Below are 19,500 nucleotides of genomic sequence, written 5' to 3' on the forward strand. Positions count from 1 at the left end.
AATTGCACAGAAACTTTAGGTGGCTCCCAATATTGCTGTTTGACTCTTACAACAATATATCTAATTATTTATGATAATTACTCACCCTTGCTTGTGTAAGCCTAGTAAAGAAATAATATAAAAATTATAAGTTCAGTACAATGTTAATAGAAGCTGTTCTTCTTTTCTTTTCTTTTCTTTTCTTTTCTTTCTTTCTTTTTTTTAAAAATAATTTTTATTAAACAGTTTGCTTTAAAAACAACACAAAAAACAATCACACATATATAAAAACAAAACATGTCAAGACATAACGTATTGAACATTACATAACATTAATGGTGATTTTACAGCATTTCGTATCGACTTATGTATTTTGCTTTTTTAATACTCTATTCTATCATTTCTATTTACTACTCAATTAGGATAATCACATTACTCCAACATACACACACACACACACACACACACACACAAACACACACACACACAATATTCATTGTTCTTATCTACACATTTATATTCATTTATATTTACATCTCTTTATTTAACGTTGTTCTGTTACTTTAATTTAAGTTTCATCAATATTAAGTTAAACATTTCTTGTTCTGATTTCTATTTTTGAACCAACTGTACATTTTATTCCATATTTCATGATGTTCCTCTCTCTCTTTCAAGTCCATAAACATTTTATCCATCTCTGCACATTCTAAAATTTTCCTAATTACTGTTTCGTCTGAGGGTACTTTTTTTGTTTCCAATTTTTTGTGAATTTGATTCTTGCTGTGGTAAGTATGTGCAATATAATGTATTGAATGTTTTTGTTCATTTTCAGGTCCAGTATTCCTAATAAAAACAATTTAGATTTCAAATCTATTTTTTGCTTTGTAATTTCTTCCAACCATTTTTGAATTTGACGCCAATACTTCCTTGTGATGGAGCACATTCACCACATGTGGTAGAATGTTCCAGATTTATGGTTGCATCTCCAACAATTAGGTGATAAATTGGGAAACATCTTGGCCAATCTCGCTGCTCTTATTTTCATCTACATTGCAACACTCTTAATAGTTTCACTGTGGATGTTTACAAGGTGAACAAACATTCATGAATATTCAGCATTAATCACATTATTTTAAAAAAAATGTTTGAAATGCATAATGGGGAATTCTTTACCATAACCTAAATATTCATGGGATGATCTCTTAACTGAACTCTAAGTTTGCCTTAGAATTCTAGAGAATTTTGAAGTACAAGCAACAGATTTTAGTTTGAGGCGTCAAATTGCTTTATAGGTGGCCAAACGACATTTAGTTCTTTAATAAATTAATCCCTATGAAACAATAATCCCAAATTTTGGCGATCTGTAGCTGTGGTGTAGAAACACAGCAAGCCAACATCTTCATTCTCTGACAAATTATGGGGACTACAGAATCTTGCTACCATGTTCAGTAATCTGAAATCCTTGTTACTTTAATTCAAGGCTGAATCTATAAACAGAGAGAGGGGGGAGGAAGGGAGGTAGAGAGGGGGGGGATCATTGTATGTATGCATGTTTATTTGTTTTATAGACCCAAACTAACATAGATAAGTAGTACAATTAGAGACAAATCTATTTGCAGTCTGTGTCACTATGTTCCATTCCACATTAGTCAGGAATGTTCCTCATCTTTTCAAACCACCTTTAAATACATATTGTTTTAAGTATCTATTTTAATGCACATTCCTCTCAAAATGTATTTATATAAATATTTTTCTTTCTTTAACATCTATATATATGTCAGGATTATCAAAAATTGTATTCCATCAGTTTTAAATATGAAATCTTTTGATTTGCTGTATATATTAGTTTAGATATATGAATTAATTTTACAGGAATTTTCAACGATTAGATTTCTTTATTTTAATTTCAAAGAATATTCAACTAACAATTCACTTTTTTTTTTTAAAAAAAGTACTTTTAAAAATTGTTGAAATACAGATGTTACAGAATATCTAATTAAATTGTATCTGTAAAAAAATAAAAACAATCATAAGGTTTTTAAAAAGATGTCATTACTATGTGCATCGAAGTTGTAAAATAAATGGGTGTATATTGCTATTTGTTTAATTTGCCTTTGTAAATCACACAAAAACACAACCACAGTTTACTTTCCCAATATGTGTTTAAGAACATGGTATACAGCTGCATAAACAGACTTTTTCTCATTATTTCCATTCAGAAGGAAACATTAATTGATTATATTTTAGAATTCACGATTTATAGAATGCATCTATATCATGTTTGTATGTTTAGTATAACTGTTTGTATCAACAATTTATTTGTAATAATAGTAGAACAATATTATTTATCAAATAATTTTTAAAAACAGTTTTAGATGTATGGTTTTAGAATGCTTATATCCAGACAATTTTATTTGTGCAAACCCTTCTGATTAGATATTGGGAGAGAATCTCCTCCCACTAGTTTCTTGCTGTTAAATATTTACAAAGAGCTACAAGCACTTGTACAATTTTTGTTATGATTTACATTTGGAATACCACAGACATTGAAGAGGAAAAAAAAACAGACATTTTCTTATCTATCCCCAATACATTAGAAAAGTTCGTGCCCTGCTCTCAGCATTTTCCAACACAGCTGTAGAGTAGTTTAAAGCCTATTTTTTAAATAAGCGATGCTCAATTTGTCTTTGATGATCCGCATGATTCAGGTGAGATGGGAGCACGGTCGGGCTCTTATTTGCATAAAAATTAATCACAGAAAAATGTAAATTGATAAAATTTTGTCCTGCTTTTCCCCTCTATTCGAGAACCCATGGATGGCTCCCAGAAGCAATCATCTCAGTATGGGGTTGCATTGGATGCTGTACAAATGATCACATTTGTGTTGAATACTCACTCATTTAAATGTCAGCACTGATGGGGCGGTAGGGAAAAAAGAGTGGGAAAAATGCACAGCAGCTGAAGACTATCAAATCCATGGGCACTCTTTAGCGGTATATGATCTAATGTGAAAAAATTGTGGATTAATTATCCTTTTTTCAAAATGGTAATTGTTTTAGTATTACAACAGAAAAAAATCTGCAATTTATTTGGAATCAAACAAAAATCAGTAATGTTAAATACATCATTACATCATTGTATTTATTAGAAGGCTGCAATTAATTCCAAAGTCTCCTGTTCTATATCAGATGAAACAAAGAATGCCTCTATTGCTTTTCAAGCAGCATATTTCTTACACCTATATATATATTATTAAAGAAACTACATTTTGTAAAATTTTGTATTACCTGGATTTTATACAAAACAATTTTCAATTTAAAATGTTATATGATGCCAAAGAACTAAATATACATTTTAGAGGTGTTAAATAATAAATACTATAACAATGCGTATTCTAATATCCTCAGAAGCATTATTAAATTTTGGTAAAATATATCAGTATGTATAATATTGTTCATCTTGCATGAACACTACCAGGGTAAATATCAATTAATAAATGATAATTTTGATTTTCAGTTTCTGGCAAAGTGTGCATTTGCTGAGGCAGACATTCTGGTCCATTCTGGAGCTCTTTGGTAGAGATGCTGAAGCAGGTTTTTCTAATAATAATAAATTACCATAAATTTCTGTTCACAAAGGCCAGCATATACCGTATTTTTCAGCATATAAGACGCACTTCCCTCCCTAAAAACGGCTGAAAATTTGGGTGCATCTTATACTCTGAATCTAGCTTTTTTTTCAGCCCTAACGAGGCGCTAGAGAGTGAAGCGATCTCCGTACTTTGCCTGCTTTTCTCATTGCTTCTCTCTCCAAAAATCAGTTGTGCTTTAAAAGCTGTTTTTTATCCCTGAGCAGGGGATAAAAAGCACAAGTATGAGCCAGGGGTGGATTCTAAATTTTTTTACTACCGGTTCTGGGGTGTGGCTTATTTTGTGGGCATTTTTTAAAAACTTTTAAAAGCATTTTTTCTACAACCTTAAGAGGTTGCAAAAAAAAATGCTTTTAGGAGCCTCTGACAATCAGGCAACTCAGCTGGGATCGTCAGAGGCTTTTAAAGGCATTTTTTTTTCTACAACCTCTTTGGCCGAAGAGGTTGCAAAAAATAATGCTTTTAGGAGCCTCTGATGATCAGGCAACTTAGCTGGGATCGCCAGAGGCTTTTAAAGGCATTTTTTTTTTTCTACAACCTCTTCGGCCGAAGAGGTTGCAGAAAAAATGCTTTCAGAAGCCTTTGACGATCCCAGCTGAGCTGCGCAATCATCAGAGGCTTTTTAAAAAAACTTTTAAAAGCATTTTTTCGGCCAAAGAGGTTGTAGAAAAAATGCTTTTAAAAGTTAAAAAAAAAAGTCTCTGATGAGGTGGGTGGGGTAAGCGAGTGGCGACCAGGCTGGGGACCGGTTTGGGGGCATAGCCAGCCAATGTTATTACTGGTTCTCCGAATTACTACAAATTTTTACTACCGGTTCTGGCGAACCGGTGTGAACCAGAAGCAACCCACCACTGGTACGCGTTCAAAACCAGCAAACTAAAGTGCTGAAGCTGACCAGACTAAGGACGCTAGCCAGATGAATACCTGGTAGGCAGATTTCCCCCCCCCCATTTTCCTCCCCAAAAACTAAGCTGCATTTTATACTCTGGTGCATCTTATACTCCAAAAAATATGGTACCTCATTCTGATATATGTAGGTAAGAGACCGACAGTCCTATGTATTTCTTTAGTTTATTGTTTTATGTAATAACTCTTTTTTATTGTCATATTTGTTACTCATAGATAATAAAGTTGTCTGGTCTTCTTCTTCGTAATGTTAAGTCTTTGCAAATGGCAATCCTTATTCCAGATGCAGAGTTGTACTTTCACAGATTCTGAGTTGTGCAGATTTTCTTTGAAAAAGGAGGTTTTCAAACATCATTAACCAAAATAAATTCAAGAGGCATATTGGCATTATTTTAAATGTACAGATTTGGAACTAATTCTTGATATGAAATAGCCATTGGTTTGGGGAAGGAGGTTAAGAGTTGATATTGATTTAGTAGTAAGGAAAAAGCATATTTATATATCTAGCTCAAGCAACTATTTGTAACAGCTGAACTACACTTCTGAACATCCAGTTTTATTTGGGACATACCAAAAAGGCCTTGTTGTAGAATGAATGGAAATCTGAAAACTACAACTATCTAATGCGGTTCATCCAGTGCCCTTTAAGTGTCCAAACTTAACTTCAGTCAATTTATTAATCTTCCTTGAATAATTATCATTACTCAATATCCTTTTAAAACTTATGTATATAGTTATAAATAAATTAAATTATGTTTTGGTTATTATACCCTGAATTGTCACTGGTATTTTTGTACTAAGCATTGTTTTAATAATATGAAATATGCTGTTGGTTTGAACTCCGATTTTGGCTATTTGGTTGCAAAGTTTCATCACCATTCGAAGAGACATCCTCAGTCTGTTTTGAATAGCGTTTCATTGACAATGTCTCCTTGAATGGTGAGGAAACATTTTGCAACCAAATTGCCAAGTTCAGAGCTCAAATCAACAGCATAACTACCAACCTGAGCTACTAATATTCAAAACATTTCAACTTGAAATATGGTTATTCTTATTACTATTCTATTATGCTTTGTGTTAATATCTTATTCATTAAAGTTTTCAATTATTCTCTATTTATATAATATTTTTTCTTAGAACATACACATACATACATGCACACACATGGATGCGCACACAAAAACTGAACTGCTAGATTACAGTTACTACAATTAACTGTCATAATTCAGAATTTGTTATATTTCCTCCAGAGAGTTGGTGACCCTGCTAGTTTGTATCATCTATAAATTTGGTATTTATAAGTTCTGATGAACTTATACTCTTTATAAGTTCATCAGAACTTATGGAATTTATATTAATTTTGCAAAATAGCAATAGTTCTCATAGAAACCATGAATATTTCCAGGCTAATTAGTCTTTTCCAGTGTTCACTAGTATTAAGTGATATTCTGGACATGCATTATTTATTTATTTATTTATTTTATTTTTATGTACATTTTTCAAATTAAAGTCTTCATTTTAAAAGTGTAGTATATAATGTTTATTGTTACAGTGGATGTAGCATTCTGGGTACTTTAAATAAAATGTATGGTTCCAATACTAGGAAGTTTGATCTTTCTCAGTGCCAAAAAGTTAAGATTTAAATTAAGAATATTCAGACTATAGGCTGGTATGTGATTCGAGGTATAGAACATAAAACAGCTTTTGTGAAAATACTTTTCAGTCATATATTACAGATAAAGGGAAATATTGCAAAGGAATTATATTAATATACTGTATATAGTGAAACAGCTATTAATTTTAAGTCCAATACTGGACTTAGTTACATGGTTAGTTTGCTATTATGAAATGCATTTCTGTAACAGTGTTAGGCAGTGGGGCCTTAGAATATTTTTGTCTTACCAAACAATGCTGCCAACTCTACCACTGTTGGCATGATAAGTGTACCTGTCTCTCTTTGGATGGTCGCTTGTATCTTCACTTGGTTGTAGCAGTGGTGGGATTCAGCCGGTTCTCTCCGGATTGCGCGAACCAGTAGTGGCGACTGCAGCAGGCTCCACCCACCCGTCCAGACATAATGCACGACTATTGTGCATGTGCGCGTGCTCACATTTGCGAACCACTAGTGAAGGTTAGTGAACCTCTGGGTTGCAGGACTGTATAATTTTGATCTAGAGCTAGACTTCAGTATAATTCTAAATAAAATAGATCAAATAGAAAAAAAATATGGTTTGTGAAGAATGTGGTTGGACTGAAGCTCCAAAGAGAGCTTGATCTTTTTTAGTCAGATTCCAGGCCAAGATATAATACTGAGACATCATTGATTAGACTTGTGGATGACCTCTCCTAAAATTGGGACTTGGGTAATATCCTAGTTGACTTCTCAAGATTTTTGATATCATTAATCAATGGGAAAGGCAAATACATGAGTTTTGCAATGTTCTTCTACTTACTATCTCAACAAACTTTGTTCTAGGTTTTCTGTATAGTCAAGTTCCAAAGCTGGTATACATCGTAGGGTTTATAGCTACAGCTGGTCCAGAATGTGCTGTGCTAGCAGTTATGGGCGTACTCTGCAATATCTCTGTTCCATAGGCTGCATTGGTCATCAATGGGTTTCTAAGTGAAATTCAAGGTACTGGTTGTCATCTACAAAGCTCTATGTGGCTCGACTGGCTACTTATAGGGCCACCTTTCTCAAATTTTCTCTCCCATCCTAAAAGATATGATTAGGTGGGTATGATCGAGGTCCCATTGAGTTAACAGTGCCATTTTGTAGGAAACCACAGTCTTGCATACTCAGTTGCTGTCCCTGTTCTCTACAATACCATTTCTGTAAAGATTTCTGAATTTTGTGATATTTAATTTTTTTTTTTAATTTGATTTATATGCCGCCCTTCTCCGGAGACTCAGGGCGGCTTACAATGCATTAAGCAATAGCCTTCATTCGTTTGTATATTTTATACAAAGTCAGCTTATTGCCCCCACAAACTGGGTCCTCATTTCACCTACCTTAGAAAGGATGGAAGGCTGAGTCAACCTTGAGCCTTGGAGAGATTCGAACCAGCAGAAATTGCAGGCAGCTGTGTTAATAACAGGGTGCACTAAACCCCTGTACTATCAAGGCTCTTTAATTTAATTTTGTATACTTCCTTGAGTTTTTGATTCAATGGCCTATACGTTCAATAATATAAAATAATACATCATGACAAGAACAAGTGACTTGAGTCAGTCTGTTGTATGGCTGGCAATAGTTCCTCAGAATTTCATTTTGGCATTTACCCAACCCTTGTTGGAAATGCCAAGATTCTAAGCTAGTGATCTTCTATGCTGGCAACCCCTTAAATAAGTTGGAGATGGGCATTACACTTAATTATGAAGTTGAGTATTTACTGGACTGAAAATTTCATGAAGAATCCATTCTTGCTGTTAGGAAGGAGATGATGATCCATACAAGATAGTGGTGAAATCTAAAATTTGTTACTACCGGTTCTGTGGGCGTGGCTTGGTGGTGGTGGGGTGTAATGTGACTGGGTGGGCATGGCCATTTTTTTTAACTTTTAAAACCATTTTTTCTACAACCTCTTTGGCAAAGAGGTTGTAAAAAAATGCTTTCAAAAGGCTCTGACGATCCCATCTGAGTTACCTGATCGGCAGAGACATTTTTCTTTTAAATGCCTCTGACGATCCAAACTGAGTTGCCTGATCATCAAAGGCATTTAAAAGAAAAAAAAGGGTTTTTTTCTTTTAAAAGCCTTTGATGATCCCAGCTGAGCTGCGCGATCATCAAGGCTGTAGAAAAAATGCTTTTAAAAGTAAAAAAAAGCCTCTGATGATTGTGCGGCTCAGCTGGGCATGGGGGGGGGGCAGGGATTTTTGCCACCGGTTCTCTGAACCACCCGCCTCCATTGCTACCGGATCAGGCAATCCGGTCAGAACTGGGAGCATTTCACCCCGATACAAGAGTTAATAAAAGAACTAAGAAAAAGTGTGACTCTTTCATCTGCTGATAAAAGTTTAATGGCTCATCTCCATTCTCTTTACTTGCAAACCCTCAATGGATTCCACTATATAGTAGACAATGGTGAACAAAGAAAACTAAGACATGGCAAGAAATATTGTTGCAATAATGTTATACTTGTATGGGCACCATATTGTTTCTCTTTCTGGAACCGTACTTGAAGTCCACAAATCTTTTAACAATGCTCTTCAATAGTGTATATAATTATTTGCATCTTTGTGTGAATGCAGTAATTTTCTGGGATAGTTCCTAATCAAATGCAACATGCAGATTGTAGGCTGGAGTATTTAATCTGGTAAAATTCTTGGATCATTTAATATTCCTATGTGGTTTTTTTTTTTTTTTTAAAGAAGAATAGCACGGAAATTCTGCTGCTGTCCAGCTGTGGTATGACTAATTTTTGTGGAGCAATGTAACATCCCTCAAAAGTTTGATTTTACCATGTTTTATTGTTCTAGTGAGGCAACATCATAACAACAAAAGCAAAATTATGTGTTTTCTTTTTTTTTTTTTTTTTTTTTATTATTTTTTTTATAATCCAACATACACAGACAAACACAAACATTTAAACAAACTATACATAGACTAACTATACAATAAAATCAAGTCCTAAGACTTGAGCTTTGAAGTGTAGATACCTCGGTAGTTGTATATCAATGTATCTGTACATATTATACTTCATCATATATCAATATTTATATAACGATATTTCATTTTGTTTCTATGTTTGAATATAGTTGGATGGTATTTCCTTAATTCGTGTCCTTTTTTTCTAACCAGTTATACCATTTTTGCCAAATTAGGTAATAGTCTGAGTCTTCTTTTCCCTGAATTTCTTTGGTCAGTTTATCCATTTCTGCACATTCCATTGTTTTTTGTATTACTTTTTCCTCTGTTGGCGTATTTTCCAATTTCCACATCTGTGCAAAAGCGATTCTGGCAGCGGTTAGGATGTGTATAATTAGGTATTGTGTCTCTTTTTTATAATCTTTTGTGAGTATTCCTAATAAGTATGTTTCCGGTCTGAGGGGTACTTTTTGGGTGGTGATTTCTTCCAATTGACTTTGAATTGTTTTCCAAAATTTTTTAACTTTTGGACATGACCACCACATGTGGAAGTAAGTCCCCTTCTGTGTTTTACATTTCCAACAATTTGGATTGGTGTTGGGGAACATCTTTGCCAGTCTTGCAGGGGGGAGATGCCATCTGTAAAACATCTTATATGTATTTTCCTTGTAGGGCACGGACATCGTCAGTTTAGTATTGACTTTCCACATTTTTTCCCACTTTTCTAAATTAATATTATATCCAAAATTTTTAGCCCAAATAATCATATTTTCCTTCACCACTTCTTCTTCCAGTTTGTATTTAAGCAAATAATTGTATATTTTAGTTATTAATTTATCATCTGATTGCATTATAATTTTGTCTAATTCATTCCTTTCTTTTTGGATTCCAAATTTTTTCATATCGCTTTTATATCTTGATTTTATCTGTAAATACGTCCACCAATCTATGTCCGTGCCCTGTTGTCTCAATTCCTCTGTTGTTTTTATATCTCCCTCTGTATTCAACAATTCGTCGTAGGTCTTCATTTTATTCATATCCATTGTGTTCGGGTAAATTTGTGCTTCCATGGTTGATATCCATCTTGGAATTTTATCATAGTGTTTCCTTCTTATTTCAATCCAAATTTTTGCCAGTGCTCCTCTAATGTAGTGTCTCCTGAAATGCTCATGCTGTCTGGGCTTTTCTTCCCATAGGAATGCGTGCCAACCTTTGAACAGATCGAATCCTTCTAGGGCTAGTATTCGTTTGTCTTTGAGTGTCATCCAATCCTTGATCCAGGTTAGGGCTGTTGCAATGTAGTAGGTTTGCCAATCTGGTAATCCCAGGCCGCCTCTTTCTTTGGTATCTTGCAGGTGTTTCAATTTAATCCTGGCTCTCTTCCCTTGCCATATATACTTGTATATCATTTTATCGAGGTCTTTAAAATATGTTTTCCCCGGACTTATCGGTATTGTTCTAAATAAATATAACATTTTTGGTAAAATAGTCATTTTAATTGAAGCAATTTTGCCTAATAATGATAGTTTTAATTTACTCCATGCATCTAAGTCCTTCTGTATCTGTTTAAGCAATTTAATGTAGTTGTCTTCTTTTAATGATGATACTTTATTGGTGAGCCAAATTCCTAAATATTTTATTTTGGTTGTTGTTTGTATTCCTAGTGCCTCTTCCAGCTCCTCCTCCTGGGGTTTTGTCAAATTTTTAGTTAGTAATTTAGTTTTTTGTCTATTAATTTTCAAACCTGCCACTTCGCCGTATTGTTCTATCTTCCTTAATAAATTCAGTCCTGATTGTTTCGGTTCCTCTAATATAAATACTACGTCATCCGCGAATGCTTGTAGTTTGTATTCCTGGTTTTTTGTTCTTAATCCTTTTATTTCATTGTCATTCCTAATTTCGTTCAATAGGGGCTCGAGTGCTAATATATATAGTATAGGAGAAAGAGGACATCCTTGTCTCACTCCTTTGGATATTTTAAATTGGTCTGTTGTCTCTCCATTTATCCATATTCTTGCAATTTGATCTGAATATATTGTTTGGATCATATTAAGAAATTTCTCGCCAGTTCCCATTTTTTCTAGTTGCAATATTAAAAACCCCCAGTTTTTAATCAATTATGTGTTTTCTATAGCCAGATACTGCTTTAATTGTTGAGTGCTGAAATCTTGGAATGAAAGTCTGTCAAAATATTATGGCCAGGCAAACCAAATGAAAGCTTATTAATTTTTTTTATTAGGGACATTCAAAAATATCATGTTAAGGAACGGACTAGCCCTACTGAAATTCATACATCTAGTTTTATAATGAATCTCGTTTGTCTTGAACAATTGTTCAGATTGCCATAAAGCACTGAGCCCTGCTACACTTCAACCCATTTGATCTGCAGTGCAAGCCCAAGGCATTGTAAAATGAATAATAAAAATAAATAAAATAAAAAGAGCCTTGGTGGTACAGGGGTTTAAGGCACCCTGTTATTAAGCTTATTAAGACCAGCTGCCTGCAATTACTGCAGGGTTCGAATCTCGCCAAGGCTCAAGGTTGACTCAGCCTTCCATCCTTTCTAAGGTAGGTGAAATGAGGACCCAGTTTGTGGGGGCAATAAGCTGACTTTGTATAAATATACAAAAGGATGAAGGCTATTGCTGAGCACATTGTAAGCCACCCTGAGTCTTCGGAGAAGGGCGGCATATAAATCAAATTAAAAAAAAAAATCTAATTTAATCTCCAGTACTTCAGCCGATCTCACTTCCTAGAATCAGAGAGTAGCTGAAATGGAACAGGAGTGGAAAGACAGCTCTATAATTAACAAACAAAACTAAAGTACATTGTACACATACACACATACCTCTCACTTTTGTTCATCTCTTAGTGGAGAGTTTGGGAAACCTTGGGCGGGGAGAAGCAACTATATTAGGAAAGTTTGCAAAAATAAAAAGCAAGGCCTTTCTCTGTCCAAAAATTGGAAATTGGACTTTTTTTTACAGCCTGCTAGAAATGGTATTTTTTTACAGGTGTCATGCTATGGTCAGGCATGCAGTTTGTAGCAGATTCAAGATATTCCCTGCATATGGTAGCATTCATTAATGATGAGAAAAACATACCTTTTAGGCAAAAAATGCATTGCACATAGTGTGTAGTGTATTGCTGAGTAAATGTGCAAAGATGGGTGCTGTTAGTTTCCCCCCCAAGTTTATACAAAGTGGTAAAAATCTCAAGAAACACTTCTTGGCTTCATCTGAAATCTTGGAGTACATTAAGTGAACTTGCTTGACTACTGCTCAAACTGTAGTACTTTGCTTTTTTCCATTGGACCTATTGTTCGATCTGACTCAGATTTGGTTTCATGTGTAAATGCAAGACTGAGTATACTTCCTACTGATATAAATGGATGTACTTGGTTTCAATCTTTCCTTTCCTTTCCTTTTTTTTAAAAAAATAAGAAAAGGATTTAAATCATACCTATTGATTATGGAGTTAGAAAGTCTGTCATAATTGTTTTTAGCCTAGTATTGAACTTTGCATGTATTCTTGAGAAACAGAGATTTGATAGCTGTTGGGGGCATTATAAAATCTACATTACATCTTTGAATGGCATGAAGGTAAAAGCAATTGTATTAGAAACTGTCTGCAATAAAAAGAAAATGAAATAAGGTAGGTAGGATTAAATGTAATGTAGCTTTGAAAATATACATGGTTCTCAACTGAGCTTCCATGAACCGCTGTTTCCACCTAGTGGCTGTAGATGAGAAATATTGCAGTTTAAATCAGCGATAGTATTGAAAGCTGAGACAGACCCCCCCACCCCCAATGAAATGCTGTAAGGGCAGAATGCATTTAGGCACTTATACAGTCATTATTTTGCTACCTATTAGTGCCAATGCAGTTCAGAGATTGTCAGCTTTTCATTTATAAAACACAGTTTTCAGAAGGCTTGAACTTGGTTATTAAAAATCATACTGTGGTTGAAACCTGGCAGCTTAATAGCACTTTCAGGGAAAACCATGTGGTGTACACTGCAGATTTTCATTACCAATAATGCACAAGACCTGGCAGAATCTTGACAGGCTTCACATATGCAACTGGATCCCAAACTGCCTCTTGCTCAAGTGAATAGCAATCAAGCTTTTTCTCTCAAACAGAATTTGCAAATTTCTGAAAAAAGAAAAATGTTTTTAAAAGAAGATTAAACTAAAGTAGGCACCCTTTAGATAGACTGAGTGCATCAGGAAATCTTGTTAGAACATCTTTAGCTTATCTATCTGGTTATCCCATTCATTGATGTCTATATTTTTATTAAAAAAAATTGTAATTAATTTGGTATTATCAGTTTCTAAAAGGAAATTATAAAGAACTGGAATCCAAGTGACATAAATTAAGATGATTTAAGATAAGGTAATTGAAGGAGTATTGATTTCCAGTGCTCTAGATAAAAAATTCATTTCCTTGTTCTTGTTAAATGGGCAGTAAATAGAATTACTATTCCAGAATAGGAATATGTTAGTAGTTATGAAACTGAATGTCACCTCTTTCTTGTTTCAATAATTCATATAAGCAGTTTCCCTGTTTGCACTTAGTATCTGCTGTGTATGTTTTTTGTATATTTTTTGTATATGTTATGTATGATTGCATATAATAAAAAGACACAATATTCCATGTTACGTTACATTGTACTTCATTATCATATAGGCCATCTTCTTAAAAAATAATTTTGAAGATTTATATGTACTTAGTTTCTTTGTTATAAGATGCATATCATGTATGACTTCATGTCTATAGCTTATTTTTTTACTAAGTTCAATTGGCCTTTGGATCACTGTATGCATAGCATAAAATATGCTATGAACCAACTATTGTGGAGTCGTATACCTGGTAATAGCACAAGCCATTTAACAATAAAATGTTGGAAAAGAACAATCCAAATCTATAGAAAATACTAAGAAGGAATACATGAAAATAATATTGATATAAGTTGAAATTAAATTGACAGAGAAGGAATAAAGAACTGAAAGCCAGCAAGGGAGGGAAGCAGATTAACAGTGCACTTTTATTCATATGTGTTAGAGAAATTTTTAAAAGACCTGTTTGCCAAAGGGGAGAATAATTTAGCTTCCCAAGTTACTGCCAATCAGAAACATATTAGTTAAAAAAACAAGTCAACCTTCTCATAAGAAAATGGACCTTTCTCTTTCAGATGGGCAATTAAACATGAAGGAACAAATAAGCCCGGTCAATGGAAACAATCAAAAGTAGAGAATCCTTTATGGAATAAATTGACTTATATGTGGCCTGTACTTCCAAATGGAGAATTAAACCAGGTAATTTCTTAGGGTGGGGGGGGGGGATACACAAATAGACAAAAATGCATTTTTGTGTAATTTTTACATATTTATCCAAGTTATTGAAAATAATGTGATGACCTGGGGCGTGGCATGAAGGCAACATAGCCAGAGAACCTTTTATTGGCACCAACTTTGCCCCCAATGTCCTGTTTACTCTTGAGCTTGAAGAAAAGCTCTCCCACAAACCTGCAGCAGCTTCTGGCTGCAGATACTCCAGTCCAAATGCTGTAAGCAAAATGATTGCAATCAATCACTTCAGCAGGGCAAGATAATGAGTCCCAGAAGTGAAGAATAATTCCAACAAGACAAGATAAGCACACAGTAGCACGGCACTAATTCAAACAGTCAGGAGGAATGACAGGAATGAAGGCCACAGCTCTCAACACTAGATGAATTTAGCGTTTGTTCCCGACAAACGCCCCTCTCAACTGCCTCTCCTTTAAACTCCATCCCCAGGTGTGCTTTGTGAAGCAAATCGGGGCCCTTTCCTTCCTCGTAAGCCACGCAACTCGTGTTGCTCTCTTCTGTGTTCTTCCCTGCATGCCCTAGGATGAGGAGGGGGTGGGCCTTGAACTTCATCTGAACCCCCTCTCCCTTGTTCTACCTCTCCCCTGCTCTGCCCAGCCTAACTTTGCCCTTTCCCAGTTTCCTCCACAGCCAACGGAACCATTCTCCTGCTCTCTGTCAGCTGTTCTTCTGTCTCAGATTCAGATTCTGATGGAGGCATCGCAAATAAGTAGATACATACATAGAAACTAACCCTAACCATATAGATAATGAGAAATGATGGATGGTTAAAAAGTATGAAATTTAAATGAAGTAAATCATCAGTATCATATAAATTGCATAATAAGGTTAGATGCATAATTCTTGAAATTACAGAAGGCTTCAACAGAAAAGCTCCATAGAAATCATCTACCCAAGCCATTTGACAATAGAATGCAGACTTCAGGTCACATTAAAAACTGCTACAATTACCCCATAAGTTTTGAAATAATTTACTATGCAATCTAAGGAATTGTTCCATATGGTTAATATAAATTGCTGTCCATCAAAATACAGCAATGGCTATTCATCTTTCATTATTAACTTTCTTAAAACCTTATCCTAGACTTCATTGCTGATTGTGAATTCTTAAAGCTATTAGATGTGTACAAAGCAATAATTTACAGTGTCTGTTTTGTAATTTTCTTAGCTTTGTACTGCATTCTGGAAAACCTATTTCAGTCTCTCTCTCTCTCTCTCTCTCTCTCTCTCTCTCTCTCTCTCTCTCTCTGTGTGTGTGTGTGTGTGTGTGTGTGTGTGTGTGTGTGTGTGTGTGTGTGCTGGGTTCGGACTGGTTCTATAGAACCAGTAGTTCCGCCCACCAACCCCGACATAATCAGGAAGCTTCTGCGCGCACAGCCCCACTGTGAACTGGTAGTAAAGGTAAGTAGAACCCACCCCTGGTGTGTGTGTGTGTGTGTGTGTGTGTGTGTGTGTGTGTGTGTGTGTGTGTTGGCAAGTCAGTGTACCTGGGACGAGTTCTATTGTTAGACAAAGTGGGCCATTTAGGAGGGCAGAAGAGCTAAGGAAGCCCATTACTAAGGAGGTGGAATCTTGAGGTTATCAACTGATATGATGATGGAAGGTTGGGGATTCTCTAGGTTCCAACTCTTTCCTTAAGGCTGCCTTTGGGGTATGCTGTGAGCTGGTGGGGAGGCTTCTTTTCTTTGGTCTACATGAGCTTCCCGGAAAGTTTTGTCTGGGGCAGGGAAGGTCAATTGGGATCTAATGGGATTAGATAGAGAAAGGAATTGGGTTTGATGTTTGCATGATAAACAATCAAATCAAGAATTATTTTAGAGTCAAATTTATTTCTTTGACATGAAGTATAAATAAAGTTATATAATAAATAACAATTATATACCTGTTTATATTTTTGTACTCACACACAGCAATCTAGATGACACCAATCCATATTTTATGACACAGAACTCAATTATTTCATTCATAGTTAAACTGATACCTTCATCTCCCTGAATGTTTTCATCATCTCCACTCCACAGTACCAGACTACCTTTATTCATATCTATTATATTCCTCCCTATTGTCTTAATTTCACAGACATACATTTCTGTTTTCCTTTTCCATTAGTTAATTCTGACTCTTTACCATTTAATCCTTTTACATTCCAAGTCAAAATCTTTCATATGTTATGATCATCACCAGAAGGGCCCATAGGTATTGACCTCTGTCACAATCATCACTTCGTTCAATCAGACTTTGATATACTGTTTTACAGCAATGTATTGATTTGTCATTCTTAGTTATACCTGTGCTACATGCAGGATTCCCTACTACTGTAACATTAAGAGAAACTTTGATCAATTTTGGCATATTTAGTCAGCATGTCATGCACAGAATTAAATTATAGTTTCCCAGGTGACCTGGATTTATCTTTATCTCATTTGTGAAGTCATTCTCCTGATGAAGATAAAGAGGAATCAAGATTTGCCTCAGTGAAGTTCTTCCTGTTGTAAAAGCCTTAGCTAGCAGTTTCGATATCCAGAAGGGATTTCTCCGATATAAGCAGCACAACATGGCAGCTTTCCTTTGTTGTCGGAAAGGGGCATGCTGCGTCACTTGAAACATTACTGAAGCAAAGCATCCCTTCAAAGCTTTTCATAAACTTAGTAACTTCTGTTGATTAGTTTTGGGAAGCAAAAGATCTTATATATCTGAAGTTGTGATTTAATGCTTTTGGTTTTCTTTTCTCTAATCGTTCAAATACTGAGGATATAGAATTCAGTAGTTTCATCTATTGCTTTCAAATATACATGTAAGAAATCTCGATAACATTCCACCTCATAGTATCTTTCCTAGGTAGATAGTAATCTATGTAACTATTCAACTGTCTGTGGATTTTAAAATAACTATGAAATGTTTGAACTTTTCATTATTCATGGCTGAGTCCTATCTGCGGAAGATTTGGTGTACTGTATTTGCTGGCATTGTTACTTTTGCTATTCTTGGCCCTCTCAACCCATATTCTAATTCCATGTGTGGAGCTCTTTGTCTCCAAGAAGTTGAATTATTAAGATTTTCATAATACATGGCCTTATAATACCACAATATTTATTTTTGTGCTGAAAGGCTTTTGACTGGCCCATTGAAGGTCTGCTGATTCCAAACAGCCCTCCACTAAAGAAGCCTGCTGGTCGAAAGCCAGAGATCAACATGCCTTTGAGATTGAAGGTTTTGAGAAATGGCGAGCCAGACAAAAACAAGGCCCTGTCTGTTCTTGGACTTGACTCTGCATTTGTGATAAGAAAACAGTAAGAAATAGTGTTTCTTTATCTCAGATACGTGTAAATACCCTTATGTGTACAAATTAAAATCATTGTTATATGAACTTAGCAAGTAACTATACCTTTTCTTTTTTTTTCTTTTTTTTCTTGATTTTTATTGTGAAAATATAGAAATACAATTCTGCGTTTTTTGATTCCGTGGTGTTAAATTATTTACATATTATTTACATAGTATTGTATCTTTGCTTGTATATAGTTTGGGTATTATTACAGGTAATTATATACAGTTAATTATATACAGTTATATACATATTATTTACTTGTTATTTACGTAGATTGCAACCTTAGTTCAGTAATGTACATGGTAATAGTTAACTCTTTATGAACATTATTAATTAACCTTAATACTTCTCAAGTTTCACTTTTTGATTCTTTTCTCTAACCACTCGTACCATAACTCCCACACATTATAATACTCCGTGTTCTCTCTTTCGTTAAGTTCTAATGTTAGCTTGTTCATTTCAGCGCACTTTAATATTTTCTTGATTACTTGTTCTTCGGTTGGTGGTTTTTTTCTCCTTCCAATATTGAGCGTAGGTTATTCTTGCCACTGTCGTTATATGTGTACTAAGGTATTTCTTCTTTTTTTCGTATTCTGTTTTCAGGATTCCCAGGAGAAAGGTCTTCGGTTCAAAATCAATATTTTCTTTTGTTATTTCCATAAGCCATTTCCAGATCATTTTCCAAATTTTTTCACTTGGGGGCAGGTCCACCAGCAATGATAGTAGGTGTCTTGGTGGTGGCCACATTTCCAACAATTGGGACTCATGTTGGGTTATATTTTAGCTATCCTGGCTGGGGCTAGGTGCCACCTGTATAGCATCTTATATTGAATTTCTTTAGAGGTCACCGCTCTAGTCATTTTAAGATTGCTATTCCAAATTGTGTCCTATTCATTTAAATTTATAGTCTGTCCAATGTTTTTGGCCCATGCCAAAACCATATACTCTGGTTTCTCTTCAGATCGTATAAATCTTTCGCCTGTAACTATACCTTTTCATTTACCTCATTTTCTTTAAAAAAAGTGAAATCTCTGAAATATTTTTCAAAAACCTATTTTGTTATGCAATAATGAGGAAAATATGAATTCAGACACAAGTTCTAGGATTAAATTAAACAGCTAGCTATCCATATTGATCATAAACATAATAATTTATATGCAATATTGCCACTGTTTAAGGCAAATTATACCAAACCTGTGCCCACATATATTTATATCTCCATTTTAAGAAACTGGTTTAGAAATGAACAGTAACTCATGTCCCAATGGCCAAAGAAGCTTTGGTGGTGCAGTGTTTAGAATGCAGTAAAGTTAAAGGTAAAAGTTCCCCTCGCGCATATGTGCTAGTTGTTCCTGACTCTAGGGGGCAGTGCTCATCTCCATTCCAAAGCTGAAGAGCCAGCGCTGTCCAAAGACATCTCCATGGTCATGTGGACGGCATGACTAAATGTCAAAGGCACATGGAACACTGTTACCTTTCCACCAAAGGTGGTCCCAATTTTTCTACTTGCATTTTTTGCACGCTTTTGAACTGCTAGGTTGGCAGAATCTGGGACAAGTAACGGGAGTTCACTCTGTTACGCAGCACTTGGGATTCAAACCACTGAACTGCCGACAAGCTCAGTGCTTAGCCACTGGGCCACTGCATCCCATTTCCATTAGAATGCAGTACTGCATGCTAATTC

At 35.0% G+C, this 19,500-nt stretch overlaps 1 protein-coding gene across 1 annotated transcript in view; it reads left to right on the forward strand.

The window, feature by feature from the left end:
• The window catches only part of DCDC1 (doublecortin domain containing 1), a 274,909-nt gene that overhangs the window by 199,564 nt on the left and 55,845 nt on the right, over window positions 1-19,500 (forward strand). Inside the window, exons 21-22 of the mRNA XM_070935237.1 lie at window positions 14,317-14,440; window positions 17,600-17,781. Of these exons, the coding sequence (XP_070791338.1) occupies window positions 14,317-14,440; window positions 17,600-17,781 (306 nt within the window). The remainder of the gene's footprint in view (window positions 1-14,316; window positions 14,441-17,599; window positions 17,782-19,500) is intronic.

Source organism: Pituophis catenifer, unplaced genomic scaffold, assembly GCF_029215685.1.
Source record: "Pituophis catenifer annectens isolate HBS135680 unplaced genomic scaffold, rPitCat1.0.hap2 SCAF_1, whole genome shotgun sequence".
In the NCBI taxonomy this organism is placed as follows: Eukaryota; Metazoa; Chordata; class Lepidosauria; order Squamata; family Colubridae; genus Pituophis; species Pituophis catenifer.